Genomic DNA, 23,071 nt, shown 5'->3' on the forward strand with positions numbered 1-23,071 from the left:
CGAAGCCGAGGGACTTTAACACAGCACACACAAACAAACACACTGCAGCCCCCCTGTAAACCCACACACTGCAGACTCACACATACCAACAAAACAGGCTCTGCTGCCCCCCTCTACACCCACAAAACACACACCAACAGAACACACACTACAGACACACACGCACCAATAAAACACTCTGCTGGCCCCCTTTACACCCACAAAATTCACACAAACAACACACACTAGACACACACACACACACACTAATAAAACACTCTGTTGGCCCCCTTTACACCCACAAAGCACACTGCACACACACACACACACACACACCCCTTTCTCCTCACTCTCTTGTGTGCGGCTCTCTGCAGGCAGCGTGGGGGCGGAGTTAGAGCCTTGCTGGTGCCTCCTGTCCAGGGCTCGCCCAGGGTGGCCCTGAGCAGGCGCGCACGCTCACGCTAGGCACGTTGCGACAATGCACATGGCCTGCGTGAGCTGGCGGGTGCGCCTACTCGGCGCTCAGCCGCTTGAATTTGCCGCTCGCAAGCGCGCCACGTGATTGGTTCGCCCAATGTGGGCTAACCAGCTCCGTAACGTAGAGGCCGCGCCCCCAGACTCGCGCGCACCTAGCCGGCCAGGAAAAGCACGGCCGAGCAGGGCGCAGCGCCGGAGCGCCAGCGCGCCTCTACCCACCCTGGACGAGGCCTTACTCTGTGTGGATGAGAACTGAAAGCTGATTGGATGAAAAACTTGGCAGGGCGCCAAAAATTCCGGGCCATTACTAAATGGATAATGCCTAAAATTTTAACCAATCAGAGAGCAGGGATTTCAATAATGTCCGGAATTTACCAGCTTTCGCCTATAATAAACAATAGTAACATTAAAGCACCATAAGTCCATTTCATTCTTAAGTTTAGTAAATATGGAACAGTCTTAAAAAAAGAGCAAATACTGAAGCCAACAGTTAAACTATTAATAATCCCTTTACTTCTACTACCTAGGAAAAATGAAACATGTTTCCTAGTCATTTTCCGCGACGCAAGATATGTATGCAGTAAAACCCATTCTTTGTTTTGGGTCACTAGTTTTGACTCTTGAACAGCAGTAACTTTTGTTGAGCAGAGATTTACAGATGTTACAAGAGCAGTGAATCAGCAATGGAAACATTTGCAAGCTGTACAGCTCATATAGCACAGCTGTGTTTGCAGCTATTTGATTGCCAAGCTGTACTATTACAGTAGTTCATAGTTAATACATAACCTAAGCAACAGCCCGAGTTTCCCAATAACGGTATCATTTATCAATCTGATAAAGTTCATATATGTTACAGCAAATAAAATATACCATATCTGCAGCCCTGCCTTTTCCCATTACCTCTTAGCATACAGTGCGTCTACTGAACCCAAGGATTCTGGGTAATGGCATGCAAATGAACAAAAGTAAGGAATAGGGACTTTACTCATCTGTCAGTGAGGTTCCAATAAAAGATGGGCACATTTTTTATTGCGAATTTGGATCTGCAGCGTATTGGCCGGTTCCTTTGGTCCGCGGATTTCACCAGATCAATGTCAAAAAGGGCGATTCGTGTTTTTCCGGATTTTTTTTATTATTATTACCAATACACTCCGCGGATTCCGCAACCCGTGAGCGGATTTGTAGCATCCAATCCGTGGATTCGGCAGTCCGTTGGCGGGTTCTTAAGACTCCGCACAGAAGTCAGAAGTTTAACGCGACTTCCGGCGCGCGCGACAGGAGCAGGGGGATGAAGGATCGCAGGGACCGGAGTGGCTGCGGCGGCTGCTGCTGAGCTGGGGATCCGCCGGGTCACTGCTGCATGGGGTGCTGCCACACCGCCGGGTCTGGGACAGCTGGGAGGGAGTTGTCCCAGCTCTCCCCCCCCCTAGCGGCCGCGGAACCCCTGAGAGTTACTCACGGAACCCCTGAGAGGTACTCACGGAACCCCTGAGAGGTACTCACGGAACCCCTGAGAGGTACTCACGGAACCCCTGAGAGGTACTCACGGAACCCCTGAGAGGTACTCACGGAACCCCTGAGAGGTACTCACAGAACCCCTGAGAGGTACTCACGGAACCCCTGAGAGGTACCCACGGAACCCCTGAGAGGTACCCACGGAACCCCTGAGAGGTACTCACGGAACCCCTGAGAGGTACCCACGGAACCCCTGAGAGGTACCCACGGAACCCCTGAGAGGTACCCACGGAACCCCTGAGAGGTACTCACGGAACCCCTGAGAGGTACTCACGGAACCCCTGAGAGGTACTCACGGAACCCCTGAGAGGTACTCACGGAACCCCTGAGAGGTACTCACGGAACCCCGATTGAAAATGACAGCACTAAGCAGATGTGCTGGTTTACTTGGGACTGTCCTGATTTGTATACATCTATAAAATAAACAATCACAAATAGGCCAGAAGTAATTTTAGACAAATAACCAGTTTGTTACAATCACCAAAAGTATGTTTTTTTGATAAGCAAAGTATCATAGATCCCATTTTTAGGGCATGGTCCTTTCAATGTCTCCAATATGGTTCTGGTCCATGGAATCCCTCTTTCAGTTGAGTTCCCCTGAAATATTGGAGCTCTAGTACACACAACATGCAGAATGTGTACAAGTGTATGAATACTGATGACACATTATATCACAGACATGGCTGGGCTACATGTGTTATAGAAAGGTATGTACAGTAGCTCTAGGCACTAGGGGGTGAATATGGCATTAAGAGGTTTAATCCACATATAAACCTCAATAAGAAGATTGTCAGAGTATTATTTTGACAAATAGTAAGAAAGGAGATGCCACTGAATCCATGTCATCTACTGTATATCCACCCCACTAGCATCCACCCCCCCCCCCAAAACATTAATAGATCCAGTGGTGTGGCTGGACCATACTCCATCCTGAGGCATACTCTATCACAGGGGTGCGAAAACTGGGGAGGGGGCGCAAGAATTTCTAGGGGTTGGGCGCAGCGGTTACAGAAGCCCTGACCCCTTCCCCAAGGCATTTAAATTAAATACCGGGGGAGGCGTGAGGCCTCTGTACCTCCCTTACCTGCTCTCTGCCGGCTCTTCGGCGACATGTTGCCATGGCATTGACGCCATGGGGTCATGTGACGTGATGCGTCACCATGGCAACGTGCATCAAATAGCTCTGCCGGGTCACGTGGTGTGACATCACATGACCCGCGGCGCCATTTGACACCGGGTCCTTGGAGAGGGGGGTGGGGGGGTCGCGAACTGTGCGGCTGCTAGACAGGGGGGCGCAGCTCAGGATGTTTGCACACCCCTGCTCTATCCCACACCGAGCAGCCACTTTACCTTCTGTTTCAACAATGCCCCTTGTTTGCTTTAGATAAGCTCTCAGGAGCAGGGCCCGTGTTACCTTCTGTATCTGCTTGCACTTGTTTACCCTTCTTTGTATTTGTATGCCATTCTGTTTATGTAATTGATGTCACTCTTGGACCCCCATTGTACAGCGCTGCAGAATATAGTGGCGCTTTACAAATAAACAATAATAATAATATACTGTATATCTATATGAATGCAGACTGGCTTCGTCTGTGAGCCTATATATATAGGTTGCAGACCTGTCTAGGACATGTGAAAGTGTTCACAAGTGATATATTTTTTTTTTTGCTATATGTTTTATGCTGGAGGTTTTTTTTGTCACCTTTTTCACCCACCATAACTAATGTGTGGTGAAACCCAGGCTGTGCTGAAAGCTGTGTAACGCAGCGAGCATACGCTTACAAGGGTTCCATGTAAAAATGGATTTGAGGCAAAAGGCGACACTGTGTGCTCATTTGCATGTCATTTCCCAGAATCCCTTACTGCAGTGGAAGCACTGTATGCTTAGTGATAATGGTGAAAAGCAGGGTTGCAGACCTGTCTAACACATGTGAATGTGCTCACAAGTGATATATATCATAGTGCTGCTATATATATATTTAGAGTGCTGCTACGTTGTGTCCAGATGCCCCCAAGTAGATTCAAATTGAGTCGGCCATCATAAAATTTGAGTTTTTTTTGTGTCTATGTCTATATAGTTAGTTAATTGTCTATATTGCCAAAACGCTTCAAAGTGACTGGAAGGTAATAGTTTGTCTACAAAGAGAATATCTCCTAACCTAATAATCCTCGCATTGGTCCATTCTCCTAAACTGCCAGGGGTCAGTGCTGTTGGAAAGTCAGGATTATCGCATTTCGTGGGGAGGGATCCTGATTGACCAAACCACTATAACATCCCAAATCGAAGAGTTTTTGGGACATCATGAACATAGAGATCTAACATGCAGTGTAAACAACACTGGCACTCCAAAAATGTTACATTATTATATACAACTGTAAGGTGTCACATATATCCTATATCCAACATCAATCCTCCCTTCCATCTTCTATATAATGTTACATTTATTAAAGAACATTTGACATTTGTGTATTTATAAAAAGTCTTCTTTCATTTCATAAGCAATCTCTCTGGGGTGTATTCTGAACATATGTCTTGAGGAAACAATTCCTAAGACAGATGCTCAGGATACCTCTCTCTACTCTACCAATGAAAATTCAGTGATTAAACATCCGTAAAACCAGGGATAAAAGGCAAAAGAGGAGAGAAAAAAGGTATTAGTATACAATCTTTACAAAGTCTTAAAACACAAAGTTAACCCATTCTGTCTATCTACATTTTAATCAAGAGAATGTGCTAAGGGACATGCAACTATACTTATCTTATACAATTTCTCTGGAGAGAGCCTTCAAAATAAGATTCCACATTTTTAATAGCGAAGACAGGGTTAAAATGGAAAGCAAAATTATTAAACAAGAATGGACCCAAGTTTGATATCCACATTTAAACCCCTAGGTGTGAGTGTCCTCATCTTATCCAAAAAGTTTCACGTCTGGTTAGTTCCATGTCCCCGTCCCCACCTCTCCAGTGAGGTAGCACATGTTCTTTGCCAGAAAATGTTACCTCTGTGGGTCTGACTGGTGATGGATTGCGAAGTGTTTTGAGACATTGTGTGTAAGTACTTTCCTTCGAATTTTAGCTACATGTTCTAAGATCCAGATTTGTGTAGGTCTTGTGGTTTCCCCTATATATTGGAGGCTATGGGGGTGTTCCAACAAGTATATAACTAGGTCAGTTTCGCAATTGAGAAATCTAACAATCTTGAATGTCTCCCCTGTTACATTTGATTTGAAATCAGTTTTAACGTACAGGCCTTACATGTCATGCAACCATAAAATCACTTAAGAGATCCTAACCAGTTGGTAGTTGTTTTTTTCTTTTCCCTAAAGGAGCTTGGAGCTAATTTATTTTTCAAATTAGGTGCTCGTTTAATTATACTTCAGCATCACTGTCAAGTCCATGATTCCATATTTCATATCTTTTGGATGGTATGGGATAGTTACGCCCCCTGGCACTCCATAAAACCCTTCGAGGAATGTTTTGAAAACCTTTAACTAGTGTCCTGTTTACGTTAGTGTCGGGAGAACCATAATTTCCTCCCATCTCTGGCAAAACATATGTTATTATTTCTAGATTCTATCAGTCCTAAAACTAGGCCTGGCCAAGGGGTTAGCAAATAAAACATTTCTTTGTATCTTTTTAAACCAAACTGCAGCTTCATTGACCCTTGAATGGGGGTGCCTCTAGAACCATTACACTTTCACCATTGATTTTAATAAGCCTGTTATGCTGTCCTATTTGTGCTCTTCTACAGACCTATGCAAACCGGGACATTTGTTAGCTTTCATTTACTTGCGTATCAGCCAGTCCCCTTACATAGACCTCACTGTTCTATGTCTAACATGGAGCAGGGGCTGGCGACCAATCAGAGCACGGATCGTAAGTCAGCCAACCAATCAGAATGTGGGCTTGTCTGACTGCTGACGTCAGAGGAGGGGGCATGTCGAGTCGGCTCAGAAAGCTGGGTGAGCGGGAAATATGAACTGGCCAATGGGAATCGTGCCTACGAGCAGTGGCTTCCCCCAGCCAACCCATTTCCTCCCGCTGGGCAGGCTCCACCAGGGTTGGCAGTCCAGTATCTTGCCTGTGGGAAGCCCTTGTTCTCTGAACACAGTACTCCACCCTTCCCCGCTCACCAAACTGTTCTGACACCTCGGGACTTCCCTTCTCCCCTTTGATCCACGGTCTCTACACAGACATCCCGGCGCCTACGTAGATGTCTGGGCTGACTGTATAGAGATTAATACATACAGTACAAAACATAATACAGGGTTTTATTAACCTTCTACCTCTTGGGGAACATTATACATATGGGGGAAATGGGTGTGGGATACTTGTGGTCGAAAACCAGGATTCTGGGGGACTGTGTAGCCCGGTGTAATTCACCTTGCGCAACCGCAGATCCTGCATGCACGTCGGGGAGAATTACGGGACTACCGGTAACTTTGTCCCCCGAACTCCTACACAAAATCTAAACCCACTTTGACCCAAATATCCCCCTTGAAACTCCCACTCCTGATATCCCATGCTTATTGCATAAGGAGAAAAGGTAGAAGACATAATCAGGACAGGTTTTTGGTATACATATAGTGTCCCTGGTTTATGCTGCTACTTAGCCAGGGACCCACGGTTTTCAGGGGTAACCAGTCGGGCTTCACCTTTATTATGAAGACTGGCTACCCCCTACTGTCACAATCATTATTAGAGGACATTCACTAAGGTCTGTTGCTGGCACGATAATAGCAATAACCATCAGAAATTGGTCTGCTTTTCTTTTTTAAATAGACCTTCTTAGACCATTAAGTGTATCTGTGGCACATCCTCAAGCTTCTTTATTATCAGGGAGAATGTAGCCTAAATGATGGTATCAATTTCTACTTTCTCCCTGATACAAGTGCCCTCTTCTCAATCACTCATTCCCCTCCCAGTTTTTACATCCTTATTAGATGTCAGATTTACAGAGTGACATTTACTCGCTGGGCACTCTTAAAAAAAAAAAAAAAGATTATCATAACAAATGGAAAAAGACATCAATCCAACGTTTCGGTGCATAATTGGATCTTCATCAGAGGTACTGATGCAGGTCAGAGTATGGACCGAAACCTCGGGATTGATGTCTTTTTACATGTTATAACTTTATTTTTGAGTGCCCAGCGAGTAAATGTGACTCTGTTTAGCCATTTTCGAGTTACAAGGGAAGCTTGAATTTCAGCTGGAGACACCATTAAGTTCCTCTTTTATTTTGATTATTTATTAATACATATTTAATATTTATTCAATGATTCATTTGTTTTTTTTTGTTTACAGTGAGGAGAGGTGAAGTAGGGAGCGTGTCCATACACTGTGTGCTATTATATTAGTGGGATACTATGGGACACGGTAGGACACAGAGCAGACCTGCTGCCTCTGCAGCGTCACGACTATAAGTCACGTGACGAGCGCTTCCCGATTGGCGGCGTGCTGAAAAATAAAAAAAATAATCCCTGACGTTTGCACGACAGTTGCCGTAAAGTGAGGCGCAGGCTGTGAGATACTTCCGCGTTGCAGAGGGGAAAGAGTTTGAGGTGAACTAGGGAGAGTGAGGCTGGCGGAGCGGACCGCAGGGAGGACAGGGACTCCCCGGGAGAGGCGAACAGTGCTTGGGGAGGCGGGGACACGCCAGTGAGCGGAGGGAGAGACTCGGCTTGTAGGGAGAGGGTGTGAGTGGGATCAGGAGAGAGTGTGAGTGGGGTCAGGAGAGAGTGTGAGTGGGGTCTGGGTTGGGGGGTTGGGGGCTTGGGAGGCAGTAAGTGTTTGACTTTACAGGGGTGATTTGCTGCCCTTTTACAGTTTCCAGGGAACAGCAATAATCTAAAACATTTTATATTGCAATTATTAGAATAATTCTCCGTGGGACTTTATAGGGAGTTTCCTTGGGGCTTTTTTTGGAAGTCAGGGGTGTCTGATTTAAGGGGTGGTGGAGCAAGGTATGTTTGAGGAACCTTTCAGGGGTTCATTGATTTATAGGCGTTTTGTATTAGGAAATATTTGTGAGGTGCAGTGGGAGGTTGTTTGTGTGAATTTTTAAAGGGAGATTATGGGATTGTGGGAGGACAGGTTTAAGAGCTTTAGATGTGCTTGTCTATAATAGAAGAGGAAAATTTGGTTGCCTCTAAGGAGATCAGCTGTCATCTCTGTGTACACTTTAGGTGTGAGGTGTGTGCAGAGCCAATGTTAGGAGTGTATGTCTTTGGCCAGAACGTGAGATATGTTTGCGTAGGGGATTTTAGTCCTCACTTCCCACAATGAGTTGCTGTTGCAGTGTCAGAGGACGTTTGACAAATAAACTTGTGATCTGAGTAATTTCCCCAGGATTCTTCTTGACAACGTCCAATCTAGATTTCTGAAAACTACTTTCCAGATGTGGCTACAGCAAAGGCTTAAGGTTTTTCCAGGACTTCTGTCCAGCAGCTGGGCACGAAGAGTCCTTGCAGCCTTGTGCTTCCTGTTGATTATATACTGGTATTTTTCCTCTGGATCAATCTACAGATCCTTATGGTATTCAGGACAGCCGAGAGGTGCTCTTGGGATTTGTTTGCAGGCGCAGACCAAGCAATGGAAAGCACTAGCAGAGAAGGGCGATCTAATGATTGTTACAGCTCCAGGAGAAGAAACAAAAATACAAGGACCAGCCATGGTCGGCAATGGATATGTCCTTGTGGACGTTGGCCAAAACCAACTCTGGGTGCCTACTTTATCAGTACCATTTCGCTTGACTGATTATACTCCCCTGACTTTTGTAAAGAGCACAAGTGTGTCTACAGAAGTTCACGCCACTGCAGTTCTTTTAAGGGAGGGTTTGATACGGACAGTCCGTTGCTTGCAGGTCGAGGTGCCTGAGTCTCCTCGTGATTGTGTCACCATTCGTGAAGATCATTTTGCGCACAGAAGCAGACCTCATGTGTACATCCAGCGAATCCACATCTCAAACCCAGGTGACAGGGTGACTGCCTTTGAAATATCTTCTCAGAAACCTTCCACTGGCGCTAAATTCTCCACCAGCTTGGAGAAGATTGAGGATAGGCAGTTTCTCCTCTCCTCTGGAAGAGTATCTGTTGAAGATGGTAAAATTGTACTTGTCGTGGTTGCCACCAAGAAATTGGTAAACAGAGTGCAAGTCAGCCCCAAATCTGAATTTGACGAGACTCAGCTCTCTATTGTTTATACATCTGAGCCTATTGACGCAGGAAAACTGGATGACACGTTTAGTAAATTGCGAGAATCTGCGAAGAAGGAGCTGCAAGAAGTAATGCAAATGAGGGTTGAGGACTTGTTTCATGAGCATCAACAGATCTGGTCAGATTTATTTGTTTCAGGTAATGAAAAGGTTAATTTGTTATAGTTGTCTAACGTCCAAATGCTATTTACTTGAGTAACAAGTGCCTTTGGTGTCAGATGGGCCTGCAATGCAAAGATTTGTGCCCATTTTACAAAGCAGTGCTATTTCTTAAAGCGTCAGTCTGCACTGCTCGATTTTGATTTATTTTTAAAAACCAGGGGACCCCTGTTTTCCGGAATACTGGCTCAAAAAGGGCACAAGGTAAGGCTTGCTCCGGCAGCCAATAGAGATGATGTGACTTTCTGCTTGTGACACCTGCAGCCTATTCAAGTGAGTGAGTTGTAAGGTTGGTCCCCTCTGTTAGCGAAAGGGGTAAGACCCCCAATTGTGATGTTTTACCTGCTTTGTAACTTTGCTTTAATCAATGCAACTATAACATTGCTTCTGCTCTCTCCTGTGAGGTCAGAAAACCAAAGCAGTAATTATTATATACTCTGGGATATTTGGCATTTTGCTTTCCACATGCGGGCTTTTGGGGCATACATTTTGAGCACATATTCAATGTAAAAAAACCAAGTACTATGTGACTTTTATCATGTTTACTCTAAGGATTTTGATGATAACATCCATATTTCTAGCTCAGTGTATCACTTTTTTTTTTTTTTAATGGAAACAAAACTTGTAAGTGAAGCACATTCACACAGCCATGATGATCATCTTAATACAAAAGCGCCTGAATCTCATTACATTGGGTAATACGTTGTTCCTTTGGCTGAAGGGGTATGAAGTCTTTGTTCCCTTGTTATTATTTTGGAAGCCGAGTCTTGCATGTAAAGTCAGTGTTTGCCTTTTCCTTAAGCAAGATAAGTTTGTGTTGTCAACTACAATCACAAATCTGCAAATGTTTAGACCAAACCAGTACGTCTTAGTTCCTACAAATTTACCTGGAGACTGACTTATAGTCCAATAATGACAGCAAGGGCACACCCACCAGATCCATCCAGTTTAGTCAAATGGTAGCACGAATTGAGTCGTTTTGCAAAGCAGTACTGCAGCTTAGATGTCCGTAAACACATATTCTGATTCTTCTTGAAATAACTAGACCGATGAGATTGCAGCAGGGTTTCTCATGTATCTAGAAACAAATAATGAAAAAGACTTAAAACACTCAAAACTACACATTGAAAACGTTAACAGATCAGTACATAGTATGGGTGTGTAATTTTAATTAAAATGACTAATTGTTTTTAAATGTTATTGGTGTTTTGCCAGGAGAGAGGCGGATACTTTTGAGGATTCTGGTTTCACTTGTTTTCCATTTATGATGGCATTTGAAAGGACTCATCAGAAGTTATATCTGTTTTGCAGCTTGGATACTAAATGAACTACAAAAGTAATCTCTCCTATCTCTAGATCGTAATCGTACTGGTCATGGAGAAGTGCAGATTTGTTGTAGGTTGAGTAGCAACATTAGAGTTGTTCATGGTGTGACAAACGGCTTACTCCGGGGCTCCGCCGTCTGTCCGGGACTGTTAGAACACGGTCTTTTAGGGTAGGTTAAATGATGAGACGTCACGTACTGTTCCTTTAAACAGGCTATGCCTGGTTTATTCAGTCCCAGGCACTGAGACTGCCACAGTTTAAACAGAAAACAAAGCCAAACAAAAAGCTGCTCGTCTGAGCGATAACTTAAACTTAGATGTCCCTGACTCAGAGTTGGAAGTGGCTTGTCCACTTCCACCAACAAAATAAGTACCTTTGCAGTCTTTAGACAAACTAACAGAATGAATGAAGCGATTTGGGAAAGAGGCTTTCTCACCCCTCTGCAGTTCAGCAGCCTTCCAGGCTCTTGGGCGGGGCCCAGAGGAAACAGGAAACAGGTCTTATATACCTGAACTCTAATCAGCATGACAGGTGACAGAAAACAGGCAGCAGACAAACTGTGGAATGGAGTGCCTGTACCACGAGGCTGCCCTGTTCAGCTTAGACAGGACAGAAACTGTTCAGTATCCTGGGAGCCCTGTATATGGAGTTTATTACCAACCCCTGGTTTCTGTCACATATCCTCCCCCCCAGCTCAGACCTCGAGGTGTGAGCGACCATGGATATTAGGGAGTGCATCCTTGACAACCCGTCGGCATTGCCATGTTTGTGCCCCGACCTGTGTTCCACAGAAAATTTAAAGGGCTGTAGGCTTAGGAACCACCTGGTCACCCTAGCGTTCTTCTCCCTATTTTGACACATCCAGGTAAGGGGTGCATGATCTGTGACCAATCGGAACTTTCTCCCCAACAGATAATACTTGAGTGTCTCTACAGCCCACTTTATTGCGAGACACTCTTTCTCGACTATGGAGTAATTTTTCTCCTGGGGATTTAGTTTCCTACTTAAATAAAGGATGGGGTGCTCCTCCCCTTGAGACTCCTGGGAGAGTACCGCCCCCAGCCCTACCTCAGATGCGTCGGTTTGGACTACGAATTCTTTGGAGAAGTCAGGTGTGACCAACACTGGTTGGGCACAGAGAGCTTCTTTCAGGCTTCTAAAGGCCTGTTCGGCTTCGGGGGACCACTTTACCATTAGCGGTCCTCTTGCTTTTGTGAGGTCGGTTAGTGGGGTTGCCTTAGTTGCAAAATTGGGAATAAACCTCCTATAGTAGCCAATTAACCCCAAAAAGGTCCTTACTTGTTTTTTTGTGACTGGCCTTGGCCAATTTTGTATCGCCTCTACTTTGAGTGTTTGTGGTTTGAGTAACCCTCTACCAATAGAATACCCCAGATACTTGGCCTCCTCCAGACCAATAGTGCATTTAGCGGGGTTAGCAGTTAGTCCAGCAGACCGAACTGCGTCGAGCACAGCTTGGACCTTTGGAAGGTGGGACTGCCAATCTTCACTATGGATTACCACATCATCCAGGTAGGCGGCAGCGTACCGAACATGTGGTTTTAAAATTTTATCCATCATTCTTTGGAATGTGGCGGGAGCTCCATGTAAGCCAAAAGGCAGCACCTTATATTGAAAGAGGCCGTCTGGGGTTGAGAAGGCTGTTTTTTCTTTTGCCCTTTCTGTGAGGGGAACCTGCCAGTACCCTTTTGTTAGGTCTAGGGTTGTGAGATATCGGGCTTTGCCCAGTCTCTCTACAAGTTCATCCACCCTGGGCATAGGATAAGTATCAAATTTTGACACCGCGTTTAGTTTCCGGTAGTCATTACAAAACCTTGTTGTACCGTCTGGCTTTGGGACTAAAACTATAGGGCTGTTCCACCCACTTTGGGATTCCTCAATTACGCCTAGTTTTAGCATTTTTTTAACCTCTAAACTTATAGCCTCTCTCTTGGCCTCTGGGATTCGGTACGGTTTAAGGTTAACTCGGACCCCCGGTTCAGAGACTATGTCATGTTTAATTACGTTAGTTTTACCTGGCTGTGTAGAGAAGATTTCTTTGTTCCTTCTCACTAAACTCTGGACCTCTCGTTTCTGATGCACGGACAGTGTTTCAGCTATGCTAACCTCTGGGTCAGTTTCTTGATTCTCTGACGGACCTGGGGGTACTAGGGTTAACAAGACCTCTCTATCTTTCCAGGGCTTGAGTAGGTTTATATGGTAAATTTGCTCAGGTTTCCTCCTACCTGGCTGCCTTACCCTATAATTTACTTCTCCCACTCTTTCCAAGACCTCATATGGCCCATGCCATTTAGCAAGGAATTTACTCTCCACGGTGGGAACCAGAACTAGTACCCTATCACCTGGAAAAAAAATTCTGACCCTAGCACCCTTATTATACGTATTCCTTTGTGCTTCTTGAGCTTTCTCCATGTGTTCCCTCACTATGGGTAGGACTGCAGCAATGCGGTCCTGCATTTGGGCAACATGCTCTATTACACTTCTGTAAGGGGTAACCTCGTGTTCCCAAGTTTCTTTGGCTATATCCAGTAAGCCCCTTGGATGTCGGCCATACAATAGTTCAAACGGGGAGAAGCCTGTGGATGACTGGGGAACTTCCCTAATGGCAAATAACAGGTATGGTAACAAACAGTCCCAGTTTTTCCCATCCTTATCGACCGCCCGGCGTAACATGCTCTTTAAGGTTTTATTGAACCTTTCCACTAAACCATCTGTTTGTGGATGATAGACTGAGGTTCTGAGATGCTTGATTTTTAGGAGTTTACATAGCTCTTTTGTTACTTGGGACATAAATGGTGTTCCCTGGTCAGATAAGATCTCTTTAGGAATTCCGACCCGGGAAAACAGAAGTACTAACTCTTTTGCTATGTTTTTAGCAGAGGTGCTACGTAGGGGAACTGCCTCCGGATATCGGGTAGCATAATCTAATATTACCAATATATGCTGATGTCCCCTAGCAGACTTTATTAGGGGTCCTACTAGATCCATAGCAATCCGGTCAAATGGTACCTCTATTATGGGAAGGGGTACCAATGGGCTGCGGTATGCCTTGAACGGGGCGGTGATCTGACATTCTGGGCATGAGGAACAATAGTTTGTAATTTCTGCCAGAACCCCAGGCCAATAAAAGCTTCGGAGAACCTTTTCTTTTGTCTTTTCCACCCCTAGGTGTCCCCCCAATGGATGACTATGTGCGAGGTGTAATACTACGTTACGGAATGTCCGTGGTACCAACAATTGTTTAGTTGTAACTGATTTTCTTTTATCAACCCGATATACTAGGTCGTTCTCTACCTCGAAGTAGGGGTAAGCAAGTGACCTATCTGGTTGGCCATGAGTACTATTCTGGTCCCGTATATTTCCCCTTGCTACCGCTAATGTGGGGTCCTCCCACTGGGCCTTCTTAAAACTCCCAGGACTGACCTCTAGGTCAGCGAGGGTCTTATCCTGTACTGGGGTGGTAAGTGCCTGATCAACATCTTGATTTGGGGTATTCCCTACCAAAGTAGTGATGGGGAAGGGAATTTCACAGCACTCCTCCTTTTCCCCCTTCTTATTTGGGCCCTTGTCAACCTCCATTTCTGAAAAAGGGAAAGGATTTGTTTCTTCTAACACTTCGTTATGGTCTGCTATTGAACTCTGGGCGCTATTCTGAGCTGGGGACCACATTTTTAGAAAATGGGGAAAGTCGGTCCCTATTAACACATCATGTGCCAGTTTGGGTACAACACCCACCTTGAAATCTAAAGAACCAAATTCTGTTTCAAAAAAAACATCAACAGTGGAATATTCATGATTATCCCCATGTATACAACAAATTGCCACTCTTTGTGAACTGTTTACCTGTTTCTTCTTAATGGGCAATAGGTATTCGGACACTAGTGTGACCATACTCCCAGAGTCAAGAAGTGCCCGAACCCTCTTACCATTAACCTTTACAAATGCCCACAGATGGTTATTCAAGGGGTCCTCTGGGCTAGGGCCCATACATTGGGACAACAGCGAATAAGGTTCCACGCTGTTGCATTGCATGGGCTCATCATTTAGTGGGCAGATTTTTGCTGTGTGGCCCCTCTCATGACAATTTACACATTTAGGTACATAGTCTGTGTCCCACTTAGAGCCTTTTCCCGGCTCCCCATGTTGGCTATTGCCCTTAGTGTGCGAACCACTGTTGCTGGAGCGGCGTGAAGGTGGTCGCCGCTCTTCAGCGCCCCTTAACCCCGGTACCCTTTTACCGTCTCTGGAAGAGTCCTGGAACCTCGGATAGTGGGGTTGCTCCACGACTGTGGGTTGCGGGTGCTCTTCTGCTGCACTGTACCTTTCTACAAGGGCCACAAGCTCATCCGCATTGTGGGGGTCACTCCGACTGACCCAACGGCGTAAGGCAGAGGGAAGTTTCCTCAAGAACTGGTCCATGACCAACCGTTCCACGATGTGGCTTGCTGAGTTGATCTCGGGTTGTAGCCACTTCCGGGCGAGGTGGATGAGGTCATACATCTGGCTTCGGGTGGCTTTATCCATCGTGAAGGACCATGCGTGAAACCTTTGGGCACGAACAGCCGTGGTTACGCCGAGGCGGGCGAGGATCTCGAACTTCAATTTTGCATAGACGTTAGCTTCGGCGGGCTCTAGATCAAAGTAAGCCTTCTGGGGTTCGCCGCTTAGGAAGGGTGCGATTAGACCAGCCCACTCAGCTTCTGGCCATCCCTCTCTCTGTGCCGTGCGTTCAAACGTGAGAAGATAGGCTTCCACATCATCCGAGGGTCCCATCTTCTGAAGGTAGTGGCTTGCCCTGGTCATTTTCGGAACTGGGGCTGCCTCTGCCAGTGGAAGGTTACTGATAGTCCCCCTCAGGATCTCGAGTTCCTGCTGTAAGCCCTGAGCGAACCGCTTTTGCTCCTCTCTCAGCAGGCGGTTTGTCTCTTGCTGGTTTGCATTAGTCTCTTGCTGGGCTATTAACAGCTGTCGCTGGGTTTCACTCGCCTGTTGCTGGGCTTCATTCGCGTCTTTCTGGACAGCGACATTGCGTACCAGCGCACTCACCACGTCTTCCATCTTGTTTGGAGAGAGAGAAAAAAAAAACCTTCTTTTTTTTTTTTTTTTTTTAAAGTTCTTTAACCCCCAGACCTTTCAGTGTTCTGCCCGCATTCTCCACCATATGTGACAAACGGCTTACTCCGGGGCTCCGCCGTCTGTCCGGGACTGTTAGAACACGGTCTTTTAGGGTAGGTTAAATGATGAGACGTCACGTACTGTTCCTTTAAACAGGCTATGCCTGGTTTATTCAGTCCCAGGCACTGAGACTGCCACAGTTTAAACAGAAAACAAAGCCAAACAAAAAGCTGCTCGTCTGAGCGATAACTTAAACTTAGATGTCCCTGACTCAGAGTTGGAAGTGGCTTGTCCACTTCCACCAACAAAATAAGTACCTTTGCAGTCTTTAGACAAACTAACAGAATGAATGAAGCGATTTGGGAAAGAGGCTTTCTCACCCCTCTGCAGTTCAGCAGCCTTCCAGGCTCTTGGGCGGGGCCCAGAGGAAACAGGAAACAGGTCTTATATACCTGAACTCTAATCAGCATGACAGGTGACAGAAAACAGGCAGCAGACAAACTGTGGAATGGAGTGCCTGTACCACGAGGCTGCCCTGTTCAGCTTAGACAGGACAGAAACTGTTCAGTATCCTGGGAGCCCTGTATATGGAGTTTATTACCAACCCCTGGTTTCTGTCACAATGGATAAAATGATAGTGTACAGAGCTGTTGAAACCTCATGGGTTTCTTCAAGTGTACAGTCTCTTCCTATTCATCTTTCTAAGTTGTCTGACTCTCTCCTTGTTTGTGTGTTCTAGGTATTGAGATGAAAAAGAGTACGGATGTGCGTACTCCATCTAGTGACACAATCAACCTCAATCTTTACTATGTCTTGTCCTGCTCTCTGGCTCCACTGGTGGATCCACATTTAAGTCACGAGGACCAAGAGAAAATGGAAGCCAGTTTGAACTATGCAGACCACTGTTTTAGCGGCCACGCTACCATGCATGCAGAGAATCTGTGGCCTGAGAGCATGAGTGGCATTACACAGCTCTTACAGGTTTTTGACTTATGGAAGTTAACACTACAGAAGAGAGGATGCAAAGTGCTGGTGTTGGCTGGTGCCCACGGTCTAATGCAGGGCATGATGCTGAGTTTTGGAGGCCTGCAGTTCACAGAAAACCACCTGCAGTTTCAGTCTGATCCACATGTTCTTCACAACAGCTACTCTCTGCGAGGAATACATTACAACAAAGACCTTATCAACTTGGCGGTCCTGCTGGATCAAGACGAGAAGCCGTTTCTGCATGTCTCGGTGAAGTTCCAGGATAAACTAGTGAAACTTTATGCCTGTGAGGCAGGATGTCTAAATGAGCCAGTGGAACTGACCTCCGAAATCAGAGGACACACATTCCCGGTACTGGTGACTCAGCCATTAACACCACTGCTGTACATCTCCACAGACTTGACACACCTGCAGGATTTGAGGCACACGCTTCACCTGAAGGAAATCCTGGCACATGAAGAGCACATGGCAAAACAGTATCCGGGACTGCCATTCTTATTCTGGTTTAGTGTGGCATCTCTAATCACACTCTTCCACCTCTTCTTATTTAAACTTATCTACAATGAATACTGTGGGCCTGGCGCCAAGCCACTCTTCAGGAGTAAGGTATAATCTTGCTATGGCTCCAGCTTCCTGCTGCCTATGATGGAGCTGTTTTTCGTTTTAGCTTCACTTGGTTTGGGGGGCCTAATTGGTGGCTTTGGGATCTGGCTTTTGGTGTGTGCATGTGGTGATGGGTTTTGGTTTCCACAGAACAAAAGTGTTGTAAAAGGATGTTTTCCAATCAAATGCAAAGTATATACAAATGAGATTTCAATTTTAGGAACATTCTGCGTTTCCCCCCCTCCCAAGCGAATGAATCTCCGCTGCCCTGGACATGCCATGAATGGATCTTCAGTGTTACACGCCAAGCACAAAACGTGTCGGAGAATCTACTTTAGCGAATCCATTGTGGAGTAGTTGTGAGCTCTTTTATGAACACTGAGATGTTTGAGTACAATCCCCTGTTTTGGCATTGCAGATTTTCTAGTTACATTTGCGTACACCTGATTATTGCACAAATAGAACTATCTTGGGTTGGGGGCAAAAAGTTATTGCCTTATTTTTTGTTTTTAAATAACAAGGTTGCATCGGTTGATTTTTCCTAATAAATACATTGTTAAAGTACTTGTATTGTGAGGGAAATCCTGTAATTCCCTTAATCAAGAGGAACAAATACAAGGTGCGGCAATGGCTTTTCTCAGCGTAGTCCCTTCCATAGTGATGGGGGTGAAGGCACGTTTAGTCCTCCCTTATAGATTTCTTGTAGACATTTAATTAACGGTCATTGCCGACATGGTATTAAAGCGCCTGTGTTATCAGATGCAATACCTCTTACCTTCCTCTGCATTGTTAGCTTACAAATGCAGGAGAGTAGTTTACGTTTTGAATAATGTTAAAACAAAACAATTGGTCAAATACATATATATTAGGCTTTCAAATAAGGCCGGAGTTCTCAACTCGAGTCCTCAAGAACCCTCTCTCCCAACCTCTCAGTCGCTCAGTCAAAGAACCTGCTTCTGTAAAGGTGGCTGTCGACGAGTTAGCCACTAATTGAGTTACCTGTGCTGACGCAGGGATATCTTGAAAACCTGACATGTTAGGGGACTTGAATGACTGGAGTGGAGAACCCCTGAAATGAGGGATATCTTCTGTGTTAAAACAGGTCCCCTCTCCATTTCATGCTGTATACCCAGTGAGAGATGGCACCTAACTGACTTCAATAGTGGTGGTTACCCTAGAGACCTCATTTACATATGCTGTGCACCTTGCCTTAATTATTACATGTCAAGTTTTTATTACCACGGACTATGGTTTTCACTTTTTTCTTGCTGGGATTCTTTTGCCATGGCAACCATTTTTTATTTAGGATGCAACAATTTTGTATTGTGATACCACATTTATTTTGCACTTTCCTGTTTTGTGGAATCTTTTCTCTGTGGGTTCAGGGGATCTTAACCCTGTTTCTGAACTGCAATAAATGGGTGGGTTGTGGGGGTGCCATATTTAGCACGGCCTATAAACCATGTTGGACGCCGTAATGATTCAGTGGGCGCAAATGGATACCAAGGTGTGATTCTCTATTATTATGTACGCATATGTACATTGTGGGTGATCTTTACATACAGTGATTAACTGTCTCAAACAATACAAAAAGCTGAAAAACATCTGTACATTTAGATACACATATAGATGTAGCAGGCGTCATTGTTCCCCGTGGTGGGATCTGATTTAGACTTCACCGTAGACTTTAATGAGGGGTTTCATTTGAAAATTGCCCAAATAGCCGCTTTGGGGTATACAGAATGTACACGTAGTGTCTTTTCTACTCCATTTTACCTATAAGGTAATATCACACAAGGAATAGAATCTAGATGTGGCAAAAACAATGTTATTGCCCTTTTCAAGTGGTGTGTTTTTTTTTTTTTTAATTTTTTTTTTTTAAACATAGGATTAAAGCAGGGGGTCTCCAGACCTGAACCCGTTCATTTCATCTCCGGGGAGCCCCTGCTTCCCGAGATGCAGACCTCCCAAAGTGAGTGCCAGCCTCTTGGCAAGGTTTAATGCCCCTGTGTCACGTGTGCCCGCGGGAAGCCGCACCCATTGTCATCACGGCTTCCAATTGGCCCAAAGGACGCAGGAGCTTTTGAAACTCAACCATTACATGAACTGAGCGGAGAGGCTGCCGGCAACCCCTACGGTGGTAAGTACATCTCTGGAAGCAGGGGGTCCCCGGAGCTGAAATTAATAGGGTTCAGCTCCAGAGACGCCCTGCTTCAATCCGATGTTTAAGAAAAAACAAATCCACTTCCCGCTTGGATTGCCGCTTCAATGCCTCTGCCATCATTTGTCTGGTCTGTTCACCAGCCCATGCAAAATAAAACATCCTCCCTATTCAGAAAACGAGGTGCTACCTGGGTTGTTTTTTTTCCCCCGACACATTTTGTTACTATTCCTTATACCATGTATAATACTCTGTGATTCGCCAAGTTCTGGTGGGTTATGGCCTCACAATCTTCTGTTAACTGCCTGTGACTTGGATGGACGTTGAAGTGAGATTGAGGTGCAACAACCAGCATCGCAGCTCAGTAAATCTCCCCCTATTTCCTTTGTATTATTTCTGCTTCCTGCCATTTTAATAACATTGGAACACGCACACTCTGTTGCAGTGAGTGCGGGTCTTATGCATGCATTGCTGAGTGGAGTGCTTTTATTGTAGTAATATAAAACTTACACAGGTACACAACACACAGAGGCCCTTATTCTGTAATTGTGATGGTGCCGATCCAAAAAGCCCCATTAAAGATTGGGGGCCAGGGACCCTAAAGTATGTAAACTTGGAAGATCACACAAAACCTCTAATGCATTATTTTATTTTGTCTAATAAATGCCATCAGAAGATGCACATAATTAGTCTTCTGTGACCCGCATTATTTTTTTTGGAGTGGTCAATTGGAAACAATGGCACTGTTTAATTATGCAGTGAAGCGTTCTTGGTGTTCTCAATAAGGTATAAACTCCATTCCACTGCGTAAAGCTTAGAGCTTCCCAAGCACAGGGAGGACTGCTTCCCAGCATCAAATTCGCTGGTCACTATTATCATTACAATCGGTCACCTTTTTAGAAGTGGGGACTGATTCCAGTCCTCAAGAGCCACCGACAGATCAGGTGTTGGGGCTATCCCTGCTTCAGCACAGGTAGCTCAGTCTTTGAGCCACTGATTTTGAACCACGTGCTAAAGCAGGGAGATCCTGAAAACATGATCTGTTGGTGGCTCTTGAGGACTGGAATTGGCCCCTTCAGAACTAGATACTTCAAGATATAGTAAATTGAACCTCTTCATACAGTAGATAAAGCATCATAGGGCTACATTCGTAGAAGTGTGATACACAGGTAATGGCAGTTTTCACAATATTACGCGCATCACACTTGCATGACTATACCAAGTAGGTGTGAGAATGTAGGCATACTGTTGAATGCCTCATCAGATTGTCACTAATTATTCCTAACTGAAGAAAATGTTGTAGCCTATATAAATACTATGCTTGCATTACTAAATAAATACTGCAGCTACTGAGGGATGGATTTGATAGCTTCTAATAAACATAAAGTGTTCTTTGTACCAAGGCCAAGAAAAAAGTGGATGGTACTTTTTACGTTTGATAGTCATATTTGGCAAACGAGCTCGCTCACAAAAGCTGATTATTTTGACCCTGAGACAATGGCTAAAAAGGTCACATACAATTGCAGACTTAGTTTGGTACATTGATGCTACAGACCTTGATGTACTTAACATGCTTCTTGGTCCTGGAGAATATTTTTAGTTCCATTCAAATTAATGCAACGGATCTCTCCTCCAGTATTTGCATTAAGGCCCAACAGACCCGTGACAGGTTATTCACTACATTATTGATCTGGCATGGTCACATGGAAACTGGCATTTAAGTCAATGGGAATTTCTGTGCGCTGGCGCCCCAGTCAGTACTATAGCAGTTCAATGACTAACCCTGTACCCCATGGTATTGTTCACAACAGAAATGCTGCATGCCCTGATGCACAGACCCCATGAACTGATTGTCTTATTCTTGACCTGTGGGGTGTCTAAAAGAGGCAATCAAAGCGTGTTGTTTTTTTTTAAAGCATTTACTGTATCTTATTTTTATTACACATAATTTGAAGCAGGGTGTCTCCGTGTCTGCGTCGCTGAATCCCATTAATCTCCGCTCCGGGATACAGTAGGGGGCGCCGGTAGCTGCTCGATTATCGGGGTTCACTTAATAACGGAGTTTCAAAGCTTCCGTGCCCAATAGGAAGCCGCGATGTCATCAGTTTCGTCTTCCTATTGGCCCTTGTGACAGGGGAGCTTTAAACGTTGCTGAGATACCGGCGCCCCCTTTTGGAGGCAAGTATCTTGAGAAGCGGGGGGTCCCGGAGCTGAAATGAATGGGGGTCAGCTCCAGAGACCCCACTGCTTCAATCCTGTGTAAAAAAATAAAGAAATTGTTGATTTAGAGGCAGAATATGACATGTCTACAGAATTGCCACACACACATCCGTTGCTTTATCTCCTAAGTAACAACATATTTTATTGATTAAACAGGAAGATGACAGTGTCTGAGTGAGAGCACAAAGTCCTGCTATGATTCTTCATATGCAAATCCCCCTATGCAACATGAAGCAAGAATATGGGTGTCCAGAAACCTAGCTGCTGCAGGATATCTGTTCTTTCGCTTCCGGTGGAGAGGAGAAATTTAGTATAGCACATGGTGAAACTGATCGTTTTATAGATAGCCAAGCCGTTCTGTTGTGGTTTTTTTTTTTTTGACTAATCTTGCTATTAATGTTACATAACATAAATCATTGCGAAAGGTCTCAAATACATTCTTTTATTTTAAGTCTAACTAACGAGTGGTGAAAAATTCAAGACTCAGTCCAATAGTAAAAAAAAAAAAATTGTCGACTTCACTTTGTATTTATTTTGTGGAGTTGTGAATACTTAGACTACAGTCAACATCATTTTCTATATAGATGACGAAATTCAATCGTTTCACACGCTGACAATACGCAAATGCCAAGAATTCATATAAAATCGCGTCCACTGCTCCCAGTTGCAAAAGATTGGTCATTATTCTGCAATGTTTGCATCTTGCTAAACTTTTTGTTGATTCAAGAGTGATTTGGTGTTCGGTTGTTGAAATGGTGTTTAATTAAACTGGACCTTTTAAACATGTGTTTTTCTATGTTTTTTTGTTTTTACTCGGTGTTCCTTCCAGTCTTCATGGTGTAAATCAAGCGTTAGCAACACTATTGTCCCATCACAGGAAATCACTTTCTGTACCATCAAAGTTACAGCTTTCCTGTAGCGATTTCCATGTCTCTCAATCTATTTTATTTTTTATCTTTTTAAGACCTGCATTGGAGATGTTTTATTTGGAAATGTAACTGAAACCCAAGCCGTGGGTGCATCTTTTCCACACATGTTAAAGTTTTGCTTTTGAAACGTTATTCTGGTCACCATTTAACACAGGACGGGAGGTTATCAATTTCTCTTCTTGTGTTAAAACACAGAAAAAAGTAGAAAAAAAAGTGACAGAGACCTCACTTCAATGTCAGGACAGTACAGTAATCTTAAACCAAATTATTACTGCACATCCAGGGAATTCTCAGCACTTGCAAAGAAACCCCACACAGATATATACAGCTAAAGATTAATATATATAGCGCACAGGAAAGATAAAGAC

At 44.6% G+C, this 23,071-nt stretch overlaps 1 protein-coding gene across 2 annotated transcripts; it reads left to right on the plus strand.

The window, feature by feature from the left end:
- The first annotated feature begins 7,475 nt into the window (after nucleotides 1-7,475).
- Nucleotides 7,476-22,556, plus strand: KIAA2013 (KIAA2013 ortholog). 2 transcript variants are annotated; one of them, XR_012802082.1, is made up of 4 exons: nucleotides 7,476-9,324; nucleotides 16,543-17,396; nucleotides 17,614-19,533; nucleotides 21,931-22,556. XR_012802082.1 is itself a non-coding variant. In XM_075603446.1 (3 exons), exons 1-3 carry the CDS (start codon nucleotides 8,370-8,372, stop codon nucleotides 21,946-21,948), a joined length of 1,827 nt encoding a protein of 608 aa, XP_075459561.1. In that variant the 5' UTR covers nucleotides 7,477-8,369; the 3' UTR covers nucleotides 21,949-22,556. The 2 variants fall into 2 exon arrangements, 1 of the variants encoding a protein (XP_075459561.1); XM_075603446.1 differs by lacking the exon at nucleotides 17,614-19,533 and having other exon boundaries at nucleotides 7,477-9,324.
- The last annotated feature ends 515 nt before the right edge of the window (nucleotides 22,557-23,071 follow it).

Source organism: Ascaphus truei, chromosome 6 (genome assembly GCF_040206685.1).
Source record: "Ascaphus truei isolate aAscTru1 chromosome 6, aAscTru1.hap1, whole genome shotgun sequence".
NCBI classification, from domain to species: Eukaryota; Metazoa; Chordata; class Amphibia; order Anura; family Ascaphidae; genus Ascaphus; species Ascaphus truei.

Coding starts and splice junctions, on each gene's coding strand:
- KIAA2013 (XM_075603446.1), top strand. CDS start 8,370: ATGTGGCTACAGCAAAGGCTTAAGGTTTTTCCAGGACTTCTGTCCAGC. Junction 9,325..16,542: donor GTCAGATTTATTTGTTTCAG/GTAATGAAAAGG, acceptor TGTGTGTTCTAG/GTATTGAGATGAAAAAGAGT.